Raw genomic sequence first — 26,291 nt, 5'->3', positions numbered from 1 at the left:
GGCTTACATGGAGATTTTATCTCATTTTATCTCCACAACATTCACCATGTAATCTATGTTGGACTGAGAGAGTCACCATTCCAACATCATCCAGTGAATTTTCATGGTTGAGATGGAATTGAACCTGAGACCCCTGGTCCTGCATCTTAGTCATTATAACACTGATAAGGGGAAGCCATGAGGTTTCCCTTGGCAAGAATCTGATAAAAAAAATCCCTGCCTTGCATAACCTCAAGAGTATTTCAGAAAGTAATGGGATAGTTGTGGATAAAACATCAGGCCAGAAACCAGGAATCTATGGGGTGACCTTAGGGCAGCCAGTCTCTCTCATGCCACCCTATGGCAACATAGGGTACCTTAGGCAATGGCAAAACACTTTCAAAATCTTTGCTAAAAAAACTGAAGAAACCCATGTAGACAATTGCCAGAAATCAATACTGACTAGAAGGTATTTGAAAAACACAGAATAGGAAACAGTTTCCAAGTCAATTTTAAGAAGCAAGCAGGACCACATCTAAAATGTATTTTATTAAGTGCTTGGTAGTTCCTACTGAGAATGGATTATCATATAAATCTCTAACCTGAACTAGCATTGTTTTCATCAAGTTGAAGAATGTGCTCTCTATTTGACAACAAGTTTGGTTCAAAAAAGCGAACATGTACCATCAAATTAAACCTACCTGACCAACTCTCCCAGGATGTTTCAAAGCTAAGCCTCCACTGGAAACGGCAGCGGCAACATTTCCTTCTTGATCAATAACAACTGCTCCAACAGTGTCCAATGTTTCTGACTCATTTTCCTATACAACAGAAAACAAAGACATTGAAAAGATATCCTTAAGCAGTGAGATATTTTTGCAGTTGAAGTCATATGGAAGCTTAAAGCCAAATAACTATCAATGGAGGACAGGACTGTTTACTTTTCTTGACCGGATTGCACATACTCTACATCCAATTGTTGAGATCACTTGCTAAGGTCAGTTTTTGCACCTAAAATATGAAGTTTATCTACAAGACAGAAGGCTGTCTCACCAACAATAGCTCTAGTCAGGGTAACTTTTTTACCAACTTGTTCCGAATAAAACTTCAATAATAACAAAACACCTCTAATGAAGTATTTTCTTCCTCTGAATAAGCAAAATAAGATAGGGCTTTACTCAAAATGTATACAAGTCCCCAGGTTAAAAACGTCCCAATTTAAGGACATCTTATAGCACAATTGTATGTAGCAAAATTCCAGATAAATACACAATGATTCAAATTAAATTCACAATACTACTTCTATGGTAGTTTAATACTCTTCTGGCCTACATACAAATTCAACTTAAGGGAAAGATTTGGGGAATGGAACTTGTTCTTAAACTGGGGGTTTACCAGTAGTGTGAAGATAACTTATGCAATGCCTTTTACAACATTAACTACATTACAGTGGCATTTCAAGAGTAATTTTTTAAAAACCACAAAAAATGCCCCAAAAATTCTGCTAATAGTGACTAGGGTTGAAATAAGCAATGTTATTCTCTTTCTAATGCCCATTTTTCTATTTCTTTTTAGGATACTGTTTGCTGCCTCTTATTTTTTACATAGCAGGGTACGAGGGATGAGATAGGAGGATTAATCATTACCAAAATACTTCCAGAATCAGGCTCAGGATCAAATAAAATTAAGTTATGGGCTGCAAATTACCTAGTCCTGAAATGTATTTTTAATGAAATGTAAGCTCTATTGGACTCAAACGGAACTTACTGCTCAATGCAGATCCAGACAGGACAGCAGCAAAAAGGGTGTGTTTTTCATCCTTAAGAATCCTTATTTAGGACTACGTTTTTCTGAATATATATTCATTGATAATTGAACAAGATTTAATGTATTCCAAGGTTTGTATCTTGTTTTATCCTTGTTTTACTAGATACTAGAGTATCTTGCTAGAGTATCAAGAGTATCTTGAGATCTGATATAATCAAATACACAACACATTTGTTTTTAAAGTAATTATTTTTAGAGGCTACAGCTTTTGGCAAAAACAGACTAGAGTTCCAATCATCATTTTACTAATTATTTATCAACTGGACTTTCAAGGGATCTTCTGCCAGATCTTTCCATTACAAGCGAGCACTGCACATGAGTTTCCCATTCAAATTAATACAGTGGAAAGAGTTGTATATATGCTTCCTTTTAATGAAGATTAAAGTCCTTAGAACAAAGGCTCTCCAAGAAGCAACCGAAGGCCATCGTAAATCCTCTTTAATCTGAATGACTATGGTTCCAAGAAAGAATAAAAGTTGTAAACCAAGTTCATCCCATTTAGCCATGCAGAAGCTCAAATAAGTTATGGAAAACAAGTGTTTATTATGAAAACATATGAGAAGCAATGATAGACCATTTTGGTCAACTGGAGCTCCTATGGCTCTTGTGGCCTTCAAATTCTTACTTTGCAAGTCTTCTAGCTCTCTCTTGAAAATGCCAAAAATAAAATAAAAATGGAAACACCATTTCCTGCCATTTTGAACTGAGAATCAGATAAAAGCTGCAGTTTAAGTCTTAAATCGCCCCTCCCTGCAACTCCCTCTGAAATCCAGGGGGAATAACAGTTGTCAATATTGGGGACATGACCCTATCTATATTCCAATAACATCTCACCTATTAATAGACTTTGAAATGCACAAAAACATTAAGTGCAGCTCTTGTAAACCTTCCTTTACTGCTGTTTACAATAGTTTACAACAATTTACAACAAATGCTGTTGTAGCTTTAGTTAAATCTAACTTTCTTCATTCAAAAGAACGATCTTTTTCTTATGCATTTGTCCTAGATTGTTGTTGGTCTGCTTGTTTTTGCATGGAACTTATCTAGATTTTAAGGCAAAGATATCAATGTGTAATGCCTCAATTTATTTAATCAGCCGTCTTACTTGGAGCCGCATACAGATTTGCGCTGAAGACTGACTGACCTTAGAATATCGAGCTGCTTTCCATGTTTAAGGGAGGACTAGAAGCTGTCCCTTTCCACCCCTAAATTAGCACTATAACCACTCTATCATGGTGGCTTTCATTTCCAAGTGATTTTTTTTTCAAAATCATTTTCATAATTAAATTCTAAAAAAAATAAATTTTTATTAAAAATCACCCCATGGACACCAAGTTTATTGTACACATATGGAAACTAAAAATAAATGGATCTAACACCAAAGAACTAAGCAAAAATAGAAGAGGGGAGGCTTATATTTCTAATAATCAAACATACAAAAGGAACCATAGTCTATACATTCCTAAGATCCCCAAACTTCAGGACCTGAAGCAGGGAGGGCAATAAGAATACTCTAATCCACACACACAAAAAAGGTTCACAGCTGTTAAACTGCAACCCTTCAGTGGAATCTCAGCATCTAATGGTACTATTTTTAAGACTCCTGCAGCCATTCAATATTGTGCCAAACCTTGGGCAGTTATGATTTTTAAAATTATATTGATTTAATGGCCTAGTACAATTATTCAATATTTTAATTTTGATCAATTATTACATTTAATACTTAAACTTTCCAATCTGTGATGAATATAGATGTATCAATTCATCAACAGCTCTTACACCATTCAAAATTCCTGTAAAATTGTCCCCTAATCCTCCAAAGTGTTCAACATTTATTTGCTGTCCATTCCAATGACATCACTAGCCATGCCTCTTGTGGTTCTCACACCTTGTTCTAACCCTTTATACAAAAATACAATAGATCTCAAGAATAGAAAGTAAAAACGCACCATAACCCATTCTAAAATTAGCAGTCAGAAATACATAGTCTGCAAAATAACATTTAAAAGATTTATGCGTTTATACAGATGCCCATCATGTATTTTCCATGTCAACATCTAAATAAGGGAGGCCAACCTGATGGTTTAGATCCAGAATCCACATGATTGGAATTCATGGAGATCCTGGTGGGCAGGACACATTCAAAAGGAAAAAGGAAATTTTGTTCATTCCTTTCTCCCAGAGCAGCTCTGCAACGACTAAAAAAATGTTCTGGAGGTATTAAAGATTCCAACATTGGGGGGAATTTTATCTAAGAAACAGAGACAAAAGGTATCTTTGGGAACCATTGATTCCAGTGCCTGGACTAGTCCCTTTAGTTTTTGGAAATGGTTTCCCATTGCTTGCTTCCTAGAACTCAGAGAAAGTGCCTGGTCCAAGGTCACACAGCTATTTTTGTGCACAAGGAAGTTATGGTCTCCCGGTTTCTAGTCTGGTGTTCCAACCACTATACCAAATTGTCTCTCTCTGGAATCTCATTTCTTTCAACAGTGCAATGCAATTTCCTCAACAGTAGCGGGAACTAAACTACATTTTCGCAAAGGGAAGCAATTATTCCTTTTACAGAATAGCAATTCTGTTCCTTCCTTGTATCAATTAAAGGGAAGGAAAGGGGAAAAGGTTTTTTTAGTAAGAAATAACTTGTATTTCAGCAGCCGTAAAACTTAACCTACTCACTATAAAACTCACTGTATATTACTTGTTATGAACTGCTCAAGTAAAACAATCCAGATTTTCATTTAGTTATGCAGCATAGCGATATGACTAGAGTGTTGTTCTGTGTCAACTTCAACATCTGGCATCAAACCATAAAAGAGGTGAAAATGCTATCAAGTACATTTTCCTGGCAAAGTTACAGAAGGGCTTGTATTGCTTTCTGGGATGGGTTCTCAACTCTCTCCATCTATTACTCCAGAAACAATGATATTATTATAAAATAAAGAGGTAACATATACAAAGCATTGTTGGAAGCAGGGTGGATTTGATTTAAATCAAGTTGATTTAAATCACAATTTAAATCACTAATAAAAAGGCTTGATTTAAATCAACTCGATTTAAATAATAATTTTTAAATAACAACTGTCATCTCTGTCCGGCAGTGGCTCCTCCTCTGACCCGCTGTTGACTCACCAACAGTCCCATTCACTTTAATGGGACGGCTGGTGATGCGGCAGTGACACAGCAAAGTGAGGACATGGAAGGCAGCAGGTGAGTGGATGCCCGCTAACAGGCGTTGCCATGATGGATCTGAAATGACAGGTGCTTTTTAATATTATATTTATAAGCTGCTTAGAAGATTTCACTTTCATTTTTACTGCTTGCCCTTCCTCCTCACACTTAAGAGCCTGGTGGTACAGATGCATTTCTCTTCAAACAATCATACAGTTTGTAGTGTACATAGATTTGCAAAACAATGGGATAAAGGAATATTCCTGAACTTCATTTTATGATTTATCTCATGGTTACTGTGAATGCATCAATGCAGTGCATGTCATCTCAGCTTGCAGAGCTTGGATTCCTTGAATTAGTTTACCAAAAATGTAAATATTGCAGAATATACAGCCTCATGCTACATAACTAAGCTCCATTTCATGCTGAGTAAACTAAATTATTAATGTATCTTAAATAGAAAACTATCTTTTGATAGATTTTTACTCCAAAAGCATTTTATTAAAATAAATTCGATAAAAACAAAAAAAATCCGATTTAAATTTAAAAAATCCAATTTTTTTGAATTTTGTAAAAAAAAGCATCCATTTTTAATCACCTTGATTGGAAGTACTTTATAAACACCTCAACACCTGACCTGTGAGCCACATCTGGGACCACTGAAGTCTTTGGGCTTTTAAGGCACTACCAGAACCCATCCTGCCTCATTGTCTTGTCACATGTGCAGGTGCCATGAGAGCCCATGATGACTGTGCTGGTGAACAGAAGGAACACTGCCTGTGATGTCACCATTTGTCTGTGCTAGCTGCCTATAGCTTTGAAAGCAGAGCAACATAGCAATGAGATATGGGACAACAAACAAGTGGGGAGATTGCAACCAGGGCAATACAGCATTTTACTATATTATTGTAAGCAATGTAGTTTTGCTTTTAGCAACAATTACTGTCCTTTAGTTTTTGTACTGTTTGTAAACATACATATTATTAATAAAAATAATATTTATTGCATTTTGCATATGTTCAAATACTGCCCACTAATTAGCTCATTTTATGCAATATGGTCCTCAGATTCATTTGAATTTCAAACTCTTGGTATAACGTACCAGACCAGAATCTTAAGACATGTCAAGTATATTGATATTGCAGCCCTACGTAGAACTCAAATTTTATAGCATTTCTCAATTCAGTTGCGAAGGTGGCATTCTCCCATTCAATGTCATAACAAGATACTTGAAATCTCAAATAACAGGTTGATAAATTCATGTTCTGGCATATTGGAAGCATTGACTTGCCCTTTATAATATGAAATGATACCATTATCAGCCTTCCTGCAATACTTTTAAGGATCTTTGTTTTCTTTAAGATTTTTTTTAAAAAAAACCAAAATAAATACCTGAATAATATGTACTTTTTCTCTGAATCAACTTCCCCACAAAAGGAGATAACAAAGCAATGTGTTTTGCAGATGTTCTCCACACATCTTTAATTCTTTCTGGCAAAATACGTTCAATATATATATATATTCCAAAGCTATGTTCAGCAACAAGAAAACCAGGCTGCTGAAATTAATCTTAGTAAACAAATGTCAACCTGCCTTTTGACTAGAGGACTATTCTGATCAGTCAATGCTAATTAAATGCCCAGACATGTTTACCTACCTGATATTTAAGGTTTCAGCCCTTTCCCGATCCACAGAATATGCTTTAAACTGAGAAATTTTCATCAAAATCTTAAACTGGAGAAAATGTCTCAACAGATATTTATCTTTTCATTTTGCATTTGTCATGCACATTCTGAAAAAGTGAAAATAGTAAAATATATCATCAAGCTATAATGGTGCGGTAGATTTGCTCTCAGATAAAATAGTGGCTTGGATTCAAATGTGTGTGTAATGGCAGCTCAGTAAATCAATGATACATAAAATTAATCACAACAATGGCTTTTAAATCAGTTATGATTAAAATGCATGTGTTTTAATGGATCTAATCACATACACAATTTTTTAAACCTGGCATATTATATTTTCTTCGGGTTTTTTCACTTCTCTATCTCTTAGTCAAATATAGGCGTGTGCGCACACACACACATATCACAATGCTCACTTTCAAGATTAATAGTATTATGCAGAGTGCAAAGGGTTGACAAGAGAAAATATAGTTAAATTTAAATACTGATAAAGACTTTCACAGCTGGTATCTGTTGGGCAGCGTTGGACTTCAGGATTTAGTGACCGTGGACTAGACAATAGATTTCATGATGTTTCCTACTGAGTAAAAAGAGTACTGGTCAGTACTGACCTATTTTGGTTAATATGTTACAAGCATAACTAAAGTTCAGTGTAATCCCAAATTAGGTATCTAACGTAGGAAATATTTTGGAAACCAATGTATTGTTATCTGTATTTTACCAGTTGTAAACAGGGAACATACTGACACAAGTATAAGAATATAAGGAAGTTTATTCCACATATTACAGTGTCTAGACCTGTGTCCAGGTATGCAAGGACTTTACATAAATACAATCTGACTGATTGTTCCTCAAATAAACACTACAAAGAAACATTAATCAGAAGACATGAAAAAGCCACATACGTAAGTACACACATATACACATTACAACATTGTTTTCAGTTTATTGAGCTGTTAAAGTTTGAACTTTGCTAAAGTATTAAGAATGACTAACATCTTTCTCCACAGATACTGACCTTTTCACTTGTTTGTCGTCTTTTCTTCAGCTGAAAAAGATTTGTTTCTACTTTTTCAGCCAGCTCTAGTTTCCTCTTGTTCCTTTTAAAAGCCGCTAAGCTAAGTCCTGTAAAACATTTAATAGTTTACATTTCTGAAGAACTAAAGCTATTAACTTTAATAAATTCTTCTGTCTTTTATCCAACAAACTCAAGCGTATATCCCGCATCCGTCTATTGATCTAAATATTCCTTAACTAGCAATACAATCTTATACAATTTTAACCAAGAGACATCGCCTTCAGACAATCAGAAAAAAGGAGGAAGACATGTGATCCTGATATATGTAATTTCACAAAATTAGGACATGAACAGTGCCGTAGTTGATACACTCAAGAAAATAAAAGTTAATTGAGCAGATAATAACCACAATCTCAATGAAATGAACTGGTTAGTAAGACTCTGAATTCTTCTTCTCCAGCCTTCATACATTGAAATGGTAAATGGATGCTCTCAAAGGCAATCTCTAATAACCCTTTCAGCTCTAATTATGGACATTTATCTGAGTGTTGCAATTTTAATAGGGCCGTTAAGAAATTGTTACTTCCACTAGACACAAGATTGCCTGCCAACTTTTAAGGATCTGAATTGTTACCTTGCCCTCTTTAGAGAAACCCTTCCCAGACTAAAATTATCATGTGTACATGCCATTGCAACTGTTTATCTTTTCTCAAGTATTTCTCTCTTATCAAAAGACAAAGAAATTCAGCTAGGAACCATAAGCATCTACTACTTAGACACTGAAGAGATCCCTCTTTGCCAGGTTCTTAGCATTTATCATCATGCATCATCAGGTGCTGCCTTGAGATCAGTGGAGACTTTCCTAAATCTTTATTATTGAATAAGTGTGTTTTGCTCTCTTCTCTCAACACTTCCAGTTTTTTCTCACAAATATCTAGGTAAACAACCCTGTTTAGTCTTTTTGAGTCAGCATCTCGTGGTGTTAATAAAATCCTTAAAATGCAATTTCCTTGAATTGGGACAAACTTAAGGTTTTTAATTTACTTGAATAGCTGCTCCCTATAAAGTTGCCTATTTTCCCAAGCAATCAAACTGCACTGCAGTTTTATGCAACTTTCAGTAATAGTCATCAATCTGTAATATCTATAAACCATGAAACTTAAATGACTTTAAGGGCATTCCCTTCCCCCATGAGTAAAGTGATGTCATTCCATCTTCAAAGAATGATTCTCTGGATAAGAGACTTGCTGTTTAAACTCAGGTATTCACTGACTGCTTTATAGATATAAACAAGTCAAACATTTTATTCTATAATGAATAAAACAATTTGGAAAACTGCCTTTTGGTGAAAAATAAACACAATCACACAAAATCTTTGTACTGAGATAAAAGCCTACTATTTCACTACAGAATATGGAACTTTATGTCTTGATTAATTCAACAGAATCATGCTGCAATGTTTTTCCAAGATCCTCAAGCCCAATTAACATCAGCTGGAGTATGTCCTTAGATGATACATTTTCTTTTAATTTTTGAATGCTGCAATTTCTGGTGCCAATTCATATTAATCTATCCTTTTGCACACTATCTGTGCCATATAAAGGAAGAGGTGCATTGCTACCCTGTTTCCCTGAAAATAAGACCTCCCCGGATAATAAGCCCAATTGGGCTTTTGACAGCAAGCGCTAAAATAAGCCCTCACTGAAAATATTTAAACACATGCATAGCCGGTCCTCGCCATTTCCTCTGGTTAGGGTTAGGGAGAAAGAGCTAGAAATCAGGTAAGTTGGCAAGAAGAGCCCCATCTTGCTCCACGCACCCCAAAATAATGCACCTCGAAAATAAGGCCAAGGGCTTATTTTGGGGTTCAAAAAATTATAAGACAGGGTCTTATTTTGGGGGAAACATGGTAGCAAATGCTAGTGCTTATATCAGTAATTGATGAGAAAGGGAATAAGCTCTTGATGTTCTCAGCAGAGTTACTAAGTGGTCCTGTAAGAGTATTGCCTAGGTACATATACAGATTTGACATCAGGGCCAATTGCAGCGTTGAATCTTATGTCTCTGTCCTTGTCATGGAGCTTGTTATACCTAGTTGGAACATATTTTAGGTTGAGGAGTAGTGTAAATAAGTACTTTGCCTCAGGAAATAGATCAAGAAATTCTCTGAACAGACTTCCATCTTGTTTCAGTTGCTTTTGTTGCATTCCTACCAAGGTGGCTGTCTTGTGATACTGCTCCCAGCCTCATATGCCAAATACACAGAGCTTAAATCATTTGAAGAGGAGGTGTCATCTTCTCTGCACTCTACTCAATGGAAAATTGGTTATCTGCTAGGGTGCCATTTCTATTTTTCTAGATGCCACTATATTGGGATTTCTCATTGTTTACCCACCCAGCTGCGAGGCAGACTTTAATAGATTGTAGGAAAAAGGTGAGGTGAACCATATCATCAATGTTAGCTCTCCTATACAGATCATCAGAGTCTATATGGAGAGGGGGAAAAAATGAAAGGTTGGCACAAGCTTTGAGAGGAATAGAATTCAGCACTTTCCTATTTTGGCTTAAAGCAGGAGTGTCAAGCTAGCAGCCCATGGGTTGGATGCGTCATGCGCAGGCCATGCCCACCCCAGCTTCGTGAAGGGGGAAAACGTCATGATACATCATGTGACAGCAACATGATGCCGCGAGTTTGACACCTGTGGTTTAAAGGAAGACAATGGCCTCTAATTTTGTCCCAGATTGAATTTAAAAGCTCTGCCAATGCAGCCTGCAACTGCTATTTCTTCTATATACTTGATCTTTCTTACAGGGATATTTTCCAAAATTCTACTTGAAACAATATATATTTTTCTGTGTTCCTCTACCTTCAATGCACTCAACTGAATAAATGTTAAGAAATGCAATTCAGATTCATTTTATCCGCAGTATACTGAAATCTAACAGAAGAAATTCAATTATAAATTTAACGTTAGAAATCATGAACGATCACCCTGCCTATATTATTAACAGCATTAAAGCAATTATACTTCTAGAGTTGTGCAATATAACTATTTAAAGTATCTTAGAAAATTAAGGATAACCACAAAAAAGGGGGCATATATCTAATCCTCAGTAAAGCAGTTCAATTCCGATCAATCATAGAGCACCCCCTGGCAGTCATTTTTGGTGTATGCTGAAAAGGCTCTGAAGATGAAAAAATATGACATTCTCTTTCAAAAGGAAATGGGGAAAATAGAACTACATAGAAAACATTATATATGACAATTACTTTACAATTAATGCAGTAAAAAATATTTTTATTGCAACTATAAACTCATAATGCCTCTGTACCAATGAGAAATTTAAATATTTTAAGGTAATATAATGGTACTCTCTTGTTTGCTAACATTTCAGTAGGTTTGTTCCAAAATGACAAGATTCCAATCTCAAAACTGTTTTGATGCAGCAAACACCATGATTCTTGATTAACTGTTCGAGTAATATCACATTCAATTTAAAGTGGAAAATCAGGGAAGATACAATCTAATGCAAGAAACACTAAAACAAGACCTTATTTTTCTCTTCTCTTATACAATTACCATGATGTAAGGAGATAAAGTGAAAAGACCAAACATAATAAAATAAAGTTATAAATAAAGTTATTAGAGAAAATTAACAGCTAATATGATATCCATTTATGCTGAATGCTGTGGGTATAGTTAAATACTTTTGAGATGGGACATTCTACAATGAAAAGATTTTTAAATACTCAGAAAAGATGCAGTCATAAATTAGAAATATATTCTATATCAACTTAAAAATAGTTCTATATATGGTTTAAATAAATTATACAAATTATATACAAATAAATCATTATTATTATTGTTGTTGTTGAAAGTTAAAATTTCCCAAACATAAATAGCAATGACACTTTCAATAATATCAAACAAAATATTTATTTTGCAGTAGTTGTAACTTGTCTCATCCCAAAGGGCTCTAAATGAAGACAAGATATTTAATCTTCATACTTGCGGTGTTTTAAAGATCTATAACATACAACTGTAAAGCTTACGTTTTTTTCCTTTCTAGTCTTGCAAGCCTGTGATCTTCAAACACTCTCTTGATGGTAATTGAAAAGTATGCTCTATATTATCCATAATTTAACTTCAAGCTGAATAAATCACCACTTCTGCTCAAACGTCACCAGTGATAATTGTAATAATTAATTATTCATTAAATGTATATGCCGCCCAACTCTCAAAGACTCTGGGCAGTTAACCATCATTAGAAACATTAAAAACAACAAAAAAGTTCAAACATGGTGAGATAACAAATCCAAATGGGTTTTGCTCACACTCATCAAAGGCCAGTGTGAAAAGCCAGAACTTCAGGACTCTTCAAATTACCAGTTCTATGGGGCTTTTTTGATCTCAGAGGAACTTCTCTCCAGAAGACAGGTGCTACTACAAAAGTGGCTTCCAGAGTCCAGAAAGATGGCATTGTTTAATTGAAGGAACCTGGAGCACAAATCAACTCTGCCAGATCAAATTGGCCATACTATAGGTAGATACTATGACAGACAAGCAGTCCATCAAGTAATCAGGTTCTATGTCATGTAGGCCTTTATAGGTAGCAACCAGCAGCTTGAATTTTAATATTCAAAAACTTCCTTATGAATATCACTATAATGGCTTTGAAATAATAGTTATGGTGAATTTCCCTATAAAAAGGCTGATGTGACTATGTCCATTGGTATGAATAGTACCTAAAGAAATCCATTTCACTGGTTTCCGAGTGTCCCTTGAACACTTTCAATAGTAATCTATATAAATAAAAATGTAAATGTCCGTTTGTACATAACCGCACATCTCCGAAAGTTCTTCACCGATTGCTTTCAAATTTTGACACAATGTTGCATTCGACTACAGGCGTGTTTATATATACCTATATTATATACATGTCACACCTGTGACAGGTAAAAACATGAAAAACATTGGAAAACATTGAAAGATATTGACAAACATTGAAAAACATTGAAAAACAGCGTCATCTGCTGGACGTAAAATCAACATGGCAGCCTCCCAGCCCTGATTACGCTCAACAGATTTCTGCTCCTTATATTTAGACTCTCCACATTGCTTCCAAGAAATTGCGCATTTGGAAGGCAGAGACGCCCGAGGGCCATATCCTGCCACCAGGCTCGGCAGGTAGGCAGCCGGCTCCCCGCCGGGAAGCCCTCGCAGCTGGCGCTTCTAGGGCTGGGCGGGGCCCGCCCGACCCTGGCTCTGACCTCCCCCTCCCCCCCGCAAACTAGCGTCGCCCACCGTTGCTGCCCATCCCCCTCACCAGCTGCTCTCGGGGCTCCCTCCAAAGAACACCTGGCAACAAGGCTGCCTGGGTCCTCCGAGCAGGAACCCTCCGTCCCTCGTCTGGCCCGAATCATGCCTGGCCCAGCGCTACCACAGGCCCCGAGGTCAGAAAGACCAGCCGCTAACCAGCGCTATGCAAATCCTGTCGGTGAGCGGGAGATGGAGGCAACTGGAGCCTCGGGGTCGCCTTTGACCAGCGCCGCCTTTGATTCCCAGGTGGGTGCTCTGGCAGTTCACGGAGCCTACATGAAAATTTCGGCCTCTGGCAGAAAAGGGGCTCTGGGGTGGCTTCGAGGGGTGGAAATGGCCAAGAGGGAGGATGGCCGGCCCTCCTTCGTTTCACCTGGAAGAGCGGGGGATTTAATCATTCCCCTGCCCTTGGCAGGCGGGGGAGGAGAACTGCGCAGCAGGGGTCCAGTGGGGTGTGCATGGCTCCTGGCTTTGCCGTTTTCTTCCTTCGGGCGGGAAGCCCCAAACCAGCCTCAAACCCCCGCTGCATCCCCTCCCTCCCTCCCTTCCCTGCTATGCATCTCCTCATTGAGCCCCCAGAGAACATCTGTGTAGGGAGGACGGAGGGCCCCCCCGAGTTTCTGCTGTGGTGCAGAAAGCTGCGAAGGCCTGGCCTGAAAAGGTAAGGGTGATGGCGGGGGATGCAGAAGGGCCAGAGACAAACAGAGAGAGAGGGAGAGAGAGACATAGAGAAATACAGAGAGATGGGGGGGGAGAGAGAGACACATACAGAGATAGAGAGAGAGATGGAGGGAGAGAGAGAGACACAGAGATACAGAGAGAGGGGGAGAGAGAGAGACAGAGAGATACAGAGGGGGAGAGAGAGAGAGACATAGAGAGATACAGAGAGAGGGGGAGAGAGAGACACATAGAGAGATACAGACGGGGGAGAGAGAGACACATAGAGAGATACAGACGGGGGAGAGAGAGAGAGAGAGAGATACAAAGAGAGAGGGGGAGACAGAGAGGGAGGATTTTGTGGTTCCCATTGTTTTTTAGCAACCGGTTCTCTGCCCTAATCACCAGCTGGCTAGGCATGGCTCGGGGGCTGTCATGTGACTGATGAAAGTGAGTGACGTCGAGTTGGCCACGCCCACCAAATGTTCATGGAGAGTTTGGAACTTCAGCCTCACTCTTTTAGCTCAGCGGAAGCACTAGACTGGCCCACAGCAACATGTGGCCGCGTACAGCTAATTTCTAATAAAAAGATACTCACTTGTTGCCATGACACCTGGAGGACAGGCTGATATCCCATGATCCACTGCCCATCTGAAGGCTCCCTCAGCAACTAAGAAACTACAAAATAGGAGAGAACAAACAAGTGGCTAGGAGAAGACACTGACAGGAAATATTTTCATAACTTTCACTATAATGGCAAAATATTTAGTAGAATTGTTCTAATTAAATCAAAGCAGGAAATGACAGAAAACACGATATTCTTTACAGTGTTAAATGATGCACCTCATCCTAAACAGGATTGTTTCAGAAGTAATCTGATTATCACTGGCATCTACTCTTCTTAATAATTCCACAATCTAGGCCACATTTTTGAATCTGTGAAGAAATACTACAGGTCCAAAATACTTAATTGAGATGCAAATTAAATTGTATTGGTGTTGAAAGGAGCAGCTTTCATATGCCTTGGCTTCTTGGCTTTCCAAAAACCTTTAAATAAGATCTATACTGAAGTTCCCAGAAAAACTAGGAACTCAATGCTTACAGCGATTCCGTAGGACTACCAAGAAATTTCAAGGCACTGACAAAGCAGATGGATTTCAGGTTTTTCACATGCTATAGTAAAATAGCAGCCATTTTTAAAAAGATTTTCTGTAATGCAGTCTCATTAGAATTGGATATTCAGAAAAAAAAATCCTCATACTTAGAATACCTCTCTAGAAAATAGTCATAGTTGTAGTTTATGTTGAATTGTTTATGAAAAGTAAATCAGTTTAAAAATATTATTTCCAGAATAAAAATTATCATGACTTCAATCTCAAACCAGCCAATTCTTGAAACATGTGTTTTGCTTTGAACTTGGAACATTCAAAGAGCCTCTTTGAGTGTTCCAAGCTCAAAACAACATATGCATTCCAAGAGTTTTGTTCCAAGGTAAAATATGCTAATTTAAAATATTTAAATCTGCCAAATTTGTTGCTTGTAAAGGAGTCTATGCTGACTTTACAGAGAAAATTAAAGTTACAGAGAAAATGACCAATGAATTGAGTATTTTTAAAAATGTTACAGGAAGGAATACAGAAAATACAATTTCTGTCTGCCCGGATAGCTGTGTTGATTTCCAAATCAAAATGTGTTACCTAAACAGAAAATGGGTGAAATTGTAGCTATGTCACCTTGTTAAAATGTTGATTAAACACCACAAGTTCTGAAAAGATTCTGGGGTATGGATTGATATTTTTGTTTCCTGAAAGGAATTGCTAATGTTTATTCCTCCCAATCTCAATTTAAATAAGTTACTTTGATCAAGTTTGGGTATCTGTCATCTACTTGGTTTTGAGCCCTACAGTGTGAAAGGTATAAGTTTGTTCTGGTACCCATTATTTTTGATGTGAATATAGGGTGATGTTCAAATTTGGTTCTGTTGGAATACTTGAACCTTTTCATTAGTGTGTCAAAACACAGCCAATAGAGAATGTTCTGATGAAATGTTTAGCAAGGCTATTTTGTTCTGCATTCAAAATGAAATATATTTTCCATTTTGTCTATACCCTTAAATGGAAGCATATGTTAAATTTTATAAATCTGGAAGCGAGAGTAGATGAAGAAATCTATGTTTTCAAATCAATATTTAGTTTTGACATTTACTGGACTCAAAGCTTAAACATCAGAATAGAAGCTTTGCAATTGTGTAAATATATATATATAAACAACCACAATGAAAGAAATTATAAGTAGAAATATTATCCTTAATTCTCAATTCTATTTACAGCCATAGTGAAAACATAAGATGTTCCAAGACCAATAAACTAATCCAGCCCTCATCTAAATAGCATGTTATTGCTATTTTTTTTTTTAAAACAACAAGCTTCTGTCAATAAGAATAACTTTCAAAAATTGCATTACAATGAAGGAGGAGGAAGAAACAGTAACAACAAGAAAAAGCAGAATAAAGTAATTACCAAGGCGGAATTCTGCCAGCAGATAGTTTTCCCTTCTGCCCTTCACATAATAATTTATTTGCCACGGAGACAGGATTTTTGATTCCTGAAAAACAGAGTTTATCTAAGACAATTGCAACATTGCGTTACAGACAAATTTGCAATACATTAAACATATTCCTTAATTACTTTTTTTTCAGATTTTAATGTTTGAAAGAAACCGATACTAACTAATAAGAAAAAAATTGATGAGTTTATTGAGTGAATCCTATGTTTAAATGATGATCCAAATCATATCACCCATACACTTTTCTCAACAAAAACAAAGGATGAGTTCATTTGTCAATACTAAAGATCAGAACATAGTTTTTTCTTTTGTAAAACAAACTGAACACACAATCATAAACATATGAACAAATATCATTTTCTCCAAATAAATATTGCAATTTAGAATGTTTCCCATGTTAACTTACATTATAAGAGAATGTTTTACATACTGTATTTTTCGGAGTATAAGACACACTTTTTTCCCTCCTAAAAGAGGCTGAAAATTTGGGTGCGTCTTATACTCCAAATGTAGCTTTTTCGAAGCTTTTTTTCAGTCCTAACAAGGTGCTAGCAAGTGAAGCAATCTCTGTGCTTTGCCTGCTCCCTCCGACTCTCAGCTGTGAAGCTTTACTAGCAGTGCTTTAGAAACTGTTTTTTATCCCCAAGCAGGGATAAAAACCAGCAAACTAATGTGCTGAAGCTGACCAGACTAAGGACGCTAGCCAGGTGAATACCTGATAGGCAGATTTTCCCCCCCTATTTTCCTCCCCAAAAACTAAGCTGCGTCTTATACTCCGGTGCGTCTTATACGCCGAAAAATACGGTATATATATCAGTGGTGAAATCTAATTTTTTTTGCCACCGGTTCTATGGGCGTGGCTTGGCGGGCGTGGCTTGGTGATGGTCATGTGACTAGGTGGGCGTGGCCTTTTTTTTTTTACTTTTTACTTTTTAAAGCATTTTTAACTAGTAAAAAATGTTTTAAAAAGTAAAAAAAAAGTTTCCGATGATCAGCACTTGACAGCCTGGCCCCCCTCGCCAAGCCAGATCCAACGCCTCCTAGCCCCAAAGATTGCAAGCCTTTCTACTTCGGCCACCCAGTCTGGGAGATGACCGGGGGGTGTGTGCTCAGCTGCTCCCCCTTTTCACTCATCCTGAGCTTCCTGTTGCGGATTTTCATGCCTTGCTTCACGTTCCCGGGATTGTCACCCTCGACTTCTTCTTCCCTCCTCCTCTCCAAGTGGAAAAATGCCAGGAGCAAGTGCAAAAAGAAGCGCTTGCTTGCTCCTGGACTTTTTCCATTTGTAAGGAAGCTTTCGTACCTGTGAAGGCAAGTCTGGCTTCCTGTGCTAAAAATCTCACCAGTACAGCTGTGCGCGCGGCGTGTGTGTGTGTGTGTGTGTGTGTGTATGTCGGGCATGGGCTGCTGCGAAGGACCAGGAGCAAAGACACACACACACACACACACAGAGGCTTTAAAAGACCTTTGAATGAAGTCGGGGGTGGATTGGAGGAGTCATTTCCCTCCCCCTCTCTGCCTCTGCACCGACATTCAGTGCAGCACATACACACACAGGCTTTAAAAGATCTTTGAATGACTTGGGGCTCCTTCAGGTTGGCCTCCAAAGAAAAGAGGAATGAAGGCAGGGGTGGATTGAAGGGGTGAATTCTCCAACTCTGGTTCAGCTGGCCGGGGATGGGACAGCAGGCACAGGCTACTTCAGAAGACCAGGAGCAAAAAGACACACACACACACACACACACAAGCTGTGTGCACAGCAGTAGTGGTGAGGTTTTTAGCGAGCAGCACAGGAAGCCAGACTTGCCTTCACAGGTACGAAAGCTTCCTTACAAATGGAAAAACGTCAGGGGCAAGCAAGCACTTCTTTTTGCACTTGCTCCTGGCATTTTTCCACTTGGAGAGGAGGAGGAGGAGGAAGAAGACGAAGGCGACAATCCCGGTCATGTGAAGCAAGGCATGAAAATCCACAGCAGGAAGCTCGGGGTGAGTGAAAAGGGAGAGCAGCCAAGCGCTTTGTTTGTCTGGAACCGGTAGAAAAAAATGCTTAAAAAGTGGGAAAAAAAAAAAAAAGTTCCGACGATGGGGCATTGCTCAGTTGATCGTCGGAACTCTTTTTTTTAACTTTTTAAGCATTTTTTTACTATCAGTTCTCTGGAAGTAAAAGCAGGAAGTAACAACGACTGGGCGGGTGGGCGGAGCCTCATGCCGCCATCGCTACCGGTTCTCCGAACCACCGGCCATCATCTCTACCGGATCGGCCGGTCCGGTCCGAACCGGGAGCATTTCACCCCTGATATACACTATTAAAGTGATACATATTCAAGAATTCTATCTACTTTTGCTGTATTCATTTTCAAAGATATACAAAAATAAGTGCAATATAATCCTTTACAGTATTAGTATTCAGGTGTATTCAGCCAAAACAAAGAAAAACCAATTGCCATCCTGATTATCTAAAGCCACACTTATTTCAATTGGAAACTTTCCACTGATTTAATATTTCTTCCATGTTCTAGATTCAGACTACTATATTTTTCTGCTTGTCTCTATCATAATAGCATACCTACTTCAGGAAATTTCAAGTACCATTCATTAATGCCAAGAACATTTCAAATGTGTTTGTTTTTTAAAAATGGCCAAGGAACATGAACATTGTGATTCTAGGCAGTGCACAAAAAATTCAAAATTAAGCAACAGCTGGCAATAACAGTAATAATCACTAGTATGTGACTTGGCTCATATTTCTATCCTTTATCAACTTACTTATCTTGGCCTCAACGTGAGATTGGTTGTGACATGACTAAATATATAGTCAAATATCATTCTGATATCAATGTTACACCTTTGAGAGCCTATTCTACATACCACTGAGAGCTCCCACTGCTCCAAAATTTAGTGATTTTCCATCCATAATACTGGCATCACATTCAATTTCACCTAAGAGGTTTAGATTAGATCCCATTCCTGCATTTGTAAAGGGTGAATCCTATAAAGAAATTTAAAGAAAAAACATATAAACAAACATCTATGCTATCACAAACAAACAACCTGGGTCAAATTATTGTTATTGAGCCAATGTGTTGCCAATTTTCAGCCCACTAATTTTAATTCAGGATTCCCTACAGGAAACAGAAGAGGACAGGAGAAGGAAAAAACAGAAAAGAGAAAAACAGAGTGCAAGTGAAAGCAAAACTGTAAAGAGGGAAAGGGAGAGGATGTTTTGAATTGATACACATTTACTCATCTGAGATACAGATATTACAAATACATGCTCTGGGTTTTCTTTAAAAACCCATTTTTACCATTCCATTTTCATCTACGCAATATAGATAGTGAGATCCATATTGTTGTCACACATGCAGTTAAGGGAGAGGATACCAAGTGAAGAGCCTGCCAGATGGCAACAGTAACTGCCAAACAACTTCACAAAAGCAAGAGGAGGAACAAGGATGGTTAAGGAGGTATGAAAAATCCAATCTTTTACTTTATGAACTGAACCATGTGGCTATAGTCAAAAATTGTATATAAGTACTGGATACATAGAAATTAGTTCCAAGATCTGTACGCACACAAGCACACACATCATTCATCAGGGGCTTCATTTTTCTCCTTCCTAAAGGAGATACACATCCACAATACACAGAAAGTACCTGTGAAGAGAAACAAAAGAAACTCTACTGCTTATTGAAGTTTCAAAATAAAAAATGGCTTTTGCTAAATGAAATCTAACCACAATTTCTTTAGAATCAGGAGAAAACAAAATTATTCAAGCAATCCCCTTTGGATCTACCCTATATGGGAATGAAAACAATTTTCAGATATGCACATAAAATAATTTATGTGCATAAATTTGCTGAAGTATACGGATACGACATACGAAATGAATGTCTGATACTACACATTGTATGAAAATCTCTCAAAATTTAGACTCCAATGTAAATTGGAGATGAGAGCATTGTGCAAAAGAAATGTATTATTTTTGGTTGAAGATGCAAATATTGGTTAGAATCTTCATTGCTTTATATGCTGCTCCATTTACATGTCAGGGGGCTTCAATTTATTCTTCCACCTCCAATGACAGTATCAAGGATGTTAATTCTATAATATGCCAAATCCAGGAGGAAGAAAATGGTGTTTTGTAAAGCACACTGGGTTTCACAAATGCAGATACATCTGAAATTGCTTTTTCCCTCGTGGTCTGCAACTCTTCAGAGGGACAACCCATGAGATATGAGCAGCTGCTGCTAGAAGAAAATATTCTTCCTCCTTGATTCATAAGAAGTGCATGCAGGACTTCCGGTGGTGCTGTCGGGGCGGTGCAGAGGGAAAAGGATGAGCTCCATCCTTTGACTCTGACTTTTTCATGCATAGGGACCCTTCGAAGGCGTGTTGAACTTGGAGAGCCATGAGAAGCAGAGGGGAAGCCCAGTGGTCAGCGAGGCGGTATGCAACTGCCCGCTGGACTGAGGGAAACCCTCTTTAACCCGGCGCGAATGTGTCCTGTCATCTCTTTCTGACATGGCGGATCCGAGGCCGTGACAGCTCACAAAAGAATTGGAAGAAAATATTATTTACAGACTGTGCCCACTTTTTCTTATGAGGAACTCCCATATGGGCAGAGATTGGAATTGTCAAAGTGAGTAATCTTAAGTTATTTGGCAAAGCAGAAGGAAGCTCTGGCAGAAAACTAGCGATGACTTAAAGGGATGAAATCATGACTTATTAAAATAAGTGCCGAGAAGGAGGAACTAAAAAAAGAGAGAGAGATTGGAAAAAGACTAAATGCGAAAGTGAGAAAGTGAGTGGGAGAGTGCTAGACAATGGAGGAAAAAAAGGAGAGAGAAGGAGAAAGTGGAATACACATTTTGACAACTAATAAGAAAATTGGAGGTTAGCAAAAGACGATCCGAGATAAAAGGCAAATGGGCAACCAGGGAGAATACGAGAGGCAAGGAGAGAGTCTGAAGTGAAGCGGGGGATCTGACAGAGGTGCGAACGAATCAACTGGGGAGATCGGTGTCTGGTGGAGGAGAACAGTGATACTTAACGATAAAATGAGAGGAGAAGAGAGAGGAACTGTAGTGACTAAGAGATCCGGACATAATACTGAACATTTAAGCAGAAAAGCCGACAGAGATAGAGTCGAAACGAAGAAGTGAACATTAAGATTATTGGAAAATCCGGAAGACTTGAATAGTTAAAATACAAGGTTCGTCCTCTGCAGACTGTCAAACAGATTTCCATATTACAGACTGTGATTAATATTTTGGTAATAGGATCTTTTGAATTGCCTTTTCATGATATTGCTCTTGCAGTAAGAGAGTACCTACAAACATATAGATTGATATTAATAGTAACTTAGTAACTTAAGGCAGTTAGATTGTATTGAAGGTATTATATTTAATACAAATCTATTTATAACTAATATTTATTGGAAATGGATATTGACTATAGCTAACCTAGTTTAACTTAGTTTAATTAACTAAATCAATTCAATTGGTTGAACATAGAGGAATTATACTGAGTGATTTCTAGCTATATTATATTGTATTGTATGTTTTTATATCGAGCTATAGCCATAAATTTTTGGATAAGTAATTAACGATAATAGGAATAGAAACTAGAGTTTAAACTGAACAAAACATGAAAGAAGAAAGTACTATAATATCGATAGAGAAAGAAGATAGATATTGGAAAATTATAAGTATCATATAGGTGGTTTAACTAAATTTAGATAAAAGAAAGAAATATATACATTAAAATATCAATCCTGAAGGATAAAAGGAAATTATTAGTAGTGATAAAAGTAGTGGATGGTAATTTGGGAAAAGATTTATAAAATATTGGGAGAACAAAGTAAAATCTTAAAAGAAATGACAACTATTACTACCACAACACTGAGAGAAGGGAAAAAGGCAGCATCTAATCCAATGGTGGTGGCCGCTCCATCAACCTAGAGAACAATAGAAGGGATACTGCCCACGGAAAAATCAAGCTCCAGTTTGACCCCCCAATCGATGCAGTCTACCCTTGTAATGATACAGGAAACTATGGTTAAACTCCAGGAGATGATGACCAAAAACCATGGAGAGCTGAAAACTGACATACAAAACTTGGACAATAAAGTGGGCTCAATTTAAGAGACGATACAAAGGAATGAACAAAAAATCAAGTCGATGGAAATGAAAACTGAACAAACTGAAAAAAAGTTAGAACAAATAGATCAAAAAATGATGGCGGTAAACAAAGACCTGGAAAATTCATTGATACACCTGGAAATGGATCAAGCCTCCTTTTATCTGAGGTTCCAAAATGTTGTGGAAACGAAAGATGATGATCTAGGAGAGGTAATGGTGGGATTGATTGCAGAAGCACTTCAGAGAGACAAAAGAGAGATTATAAATGAGTTGGACCAAGTGTACAGAGTCCAAACCAACTATGCAAAGTGCCACCATCTGCCTAGAGAAGTACACATCAGGTTTGCGCATAAGAAGGTCCGAGATATTATTTATAGAATTACAAGAGATGAACCGATGATATACCATGAAAAAGAGATTATAATGCTGAAGCAGGTCCCCAGATGAATTCAGGAATAAAGGAAGGATTACAGGTTTCTAGCATCCCTATTGAATAGAAAGAAAATATTATTTCGGTGGATCACCCCAGAGGGAATGTCGATAACTTGGCAGGGCAAGAGAATTTAAGTGGACGATCTAGATAAAGCCCAAGAACTATACAATCAACTGATGGGGATGGAGGAAGATTCAAGTAGTAGACAGAAATTGGAGATACCTAATTTAGAAGAACAGACACAAGAATCCAGGGGTGAAAAAGTGGAAGAAAGAACCAAGGTGACAAAAGGGAACCAAGATGAAGAAAGGAGCACTAGGACCAGAGTACAAAGAAATACTAGAACAAATAAAAACTAGAGATCGGCAAATAACTAGAAAAAGGGAGAAAGAAACCCAACTATTGTCAATAAATGTAAATGGATTGAATGATCAAGTGAAAAGGAAAAAAATACTCACGAAATTAGTGAAACAGAATGTAGATATTATATGTCTCCAAGTGGTACATACTAAAAAGCAAGACCAGAAATATTTGGAATACAACAAATTGGGGAATTTGTTCGCAGCATTGGCAGAGGGGAAAAAAAGAGGGGTTGTGGTATATATTAGAAAAGAAATAAAAGCCAGCGTAATTTATGAGGATCCTAAGGGAAGGGTATTATTGCTTGAATTAACAATAGGGGAAATTAAAATGTTACTAGTTAAGATATGCGCTCCTAATAAAAAGCAGAGGGAATTTTATAAGAAAATGCACAAAAGGATTATTGAGACAGAATATATGTATAGTGGGTGATTACAATGGAATAATAGATATAAAAAAAAATATTATATTAGTGATAAGAGGAAAAAAAAGGAATGTATTACCGAAAACCTTCTTTGATATGGTTGATGAGTTAAATTTGATTGATGTATGGAGAACATTAAACCCCACAGAATAAAAATTACCTTTTATTCTAATCCACATAAATCTTTCTCGAGAATAGATATGGTATGGACAAATAGAGAACTAAGCAAAGAGTTAGAAAATATAGAGCTTCTCCCGAATATTTGGGCAGATCACAATCCCTTGAGAATAATATGGAGAGGTCAAAAAAAGAAAATTAGAAGATGGACTTTGAATCCGCAGATACTACAAGAGAATGAATATCACCAGAAGATTAAAAAAGAATTGACTCTATTCCTTGATGTAAATAAAAAACAACACACCTCTATCGGATACAATGAAAGCATATACAAGGGGAATAACAATAGCATATATGTCAAAGAGGAATAAAAATAACAGAAACAACAGGACATACTATTAAAAAAATTAGAGCAGCAAGAAAAAAAACTTCAAGCAAGGCCAGGAAATATACAAGCCAAAGAAGAACTAATATCAGTTAAACACAAATTAAATTCAATAGAACAAGTAGAATACGCTAAAAATATTAAATATGCAAAACAATATCAATTTGAAAATGCAAATAAACTGGGGAGGTGATTGGCGTACAAATTAAAAAAAGAAAGAGAAAATAGGATAATACATCAATTGCAGGATGAGGTAGGAAATTTACAAAACAAAGAGGAAATTAGAAGGATTGCATTAAAATATTTTTGAGAATTTATACAAACAAGAGGAAATTAAGATAGAAAAAAATGACTATTTAAAAAAGAAAAGTATGCCTATACTAGGAGAGGAAAAGAGAATGATGTTAAATGGGGAGATAACATTGATTGAGTAAAAAGAAGTGATTCAAAAGACAAAAAAATAGCAAGACGCCAGGACCAGTGGTTTGCCAGAATTTTATAAAAACATGGGGGAAATAATAGAACCAATACTTTCAGAACTATATAATATAAATTTGAATGGAGGCAAAATGCCTGTTTCGTGGAGAGAAGCATATAATAGTGGTCATGAAAGAAGGTACTGATGCAAACCGAATTCAAAATTATAGGCCAATTTCATTCTTAGACGCTGATTACAAGATCTTCATGACTATCATAGCAGGAAGGATGAAAAAGATATTAAATGAGATTATTCACTCTGATCAAAATGGTTTTCTCCCATTGAGACAAATTAGGGATAATACAAGAACAGTAGTGAACATATTAGAGTACTATGAGGCACATCCAGAGAAGTAAGTTGCGCTTGTTTTTCTGGATGTGCAGAAAGCATTCGACAATTTAAATTGGAAATATGTGATTAGACAAATTAGAGAAATGAAATTCTCTAATTGGAACAAATGATTGAAGCAGTTTATTTTTACCAAAAAGCAAGTATCATAATAAATGGAGAAATTACAAGAACATTTGAAATAAAGAAAGGAGATCGCCAGGGATGCCCATTGTCACCTCTGCTCTTCATTTTGACATTAGAGTCGCTACTGACAAAAATTAAAGCAAATTCAGAGATCAAAGGAACCAAAATCAGAAAGGAAGAATATAAATTAAAGGCATTTTCAGACGAGCTGGTATTTTTTATGGAGGACCCAAGGGAGACAGGACCTATCTTAATATGGGAGATAGAAAAGTATGGAGAAGTAGCGGGCCTTAAAATTAATAAGACAAAAACAAAAATGATAGTAAAAATATAACATTACAACAGGAAAGAGAATTAGAGAAAGAATTACGATTGCAGAGTACGAGAAGAATTAAATATTTAGGTATTTGGCTGACAGCGAGGTGTTCCTCGATTAGGGAAGATAGCTATGTAAAATTAATACAACAAATAAAATTGGATTTGGAAAGATGGGGCACCTACTATGCTAGGTCAAATTGCAACTATTAAAATGAATGTTTTGCCGAAACTGCTCTATCTTTTTCAAACCATACCTATAAAATTAGACAAGAAATTTACGGATTTGAACCAAATTACAACAAAATTTATATGGGCAGGTCAGAAAACAAGAATAAAATTAACAGACTTTCAGGACAGTAGAAGCAGAGGAGGCCTAAGGCTCCCAGACTGGCGATTCTACTATAAAGCGGCAATCTTAGTTTGGATTAAGGAGTGGATCAATTTGAGAAACAGATTACTTACACTGGAAGGACATGATTTACAAAAAGGATGGCATGCCTTCTTATGGGACAGAGAGAATAAACCTTATTTATATTTTTTTCAACATAAAATGTGAGAAGCTCTAATACAAATATGGAAAGAAATCAAGAAAAACCACTATATGAAAATCCCTAGATGGGTTTCGACAATGGAGGCAATGATCCAACCCAACACTCTAGATATGAGTAAAATGGCCAAATATAATGAAATTTTGGATAGCCAAGGGAATCTAAAAAATAGACAAGAATTGTAAGAACAGGGAATAAATATAGATTAGTGGCCTTATTTGCAATTAAAATCGCGGTACATAAAAGATAAATAGGAGTATGGAATTGAAACGATGCTACAACAATTGGATAAAATATTGACTGACCCGGATAAAAAATCGATAACCAAAATTTATAACTATTTATTAGAATTTGACAGAGCCGAAAATATAGTGAAGGGAGCTATCTATGATAG

General features: G+C 37.0%; 1 protein-coding gene across 7 annotated transcripts in view; it reads right to left on the bottom strand.

Moving 5' to 3' along the window:
• The window catches only part of TASP1 (taspase 1), a 61,673-nt gene that overhangs the window by 24,865 nt on the left and 10,517 nt on the right, over nt 1-26,291 (bottom strand). For all 7 annotated transcript variants that reach the window (XM_087882291.1, XM_087882288.1, XM_087882289.1 and 4 more), the window contains 5 exons: nt 19,089-19,209; nt 16,175-16,259; nt 14,254-14,333; nt 7,678-7,784; nt 681-800 (listed from right to left, as the gene is read on the bottom strand). In XM_087882291.1, coding sequence (XP_087738417.1) covers nt 681-800; nt 7,678-7,784; nt 14,254-14,333; nt 16,175-16,259; nt 19,089-19,209 — 513 coding nt within the window. The remainder of the gene's footprint in view (nt 1-680; nt 801-7,677; nt 7,785-14,253; nt 14,334-16,174; nt 16,260-19,088; nt 19,210-26,291) is intronic.

The sequence above is a fragment of the Pantherophis guttatus genome, chromosome 1 (assembly GCF_059756535.1).
Source record: "Pantherophis guttatus breed Tessera chromosome 1, ASM5975653v1, whole genome shotgun sequence".
NCBI lineage: Eukaryota > Metazoa > Chordata > Lepidosauria > Squamata > Colubridae > Pantherophis > Pantherophis guttatus.
Note: the sequence above shows the minus strand (reverse complement) of the source record. Positions and strands in the feature narration are given on the sequence as shown.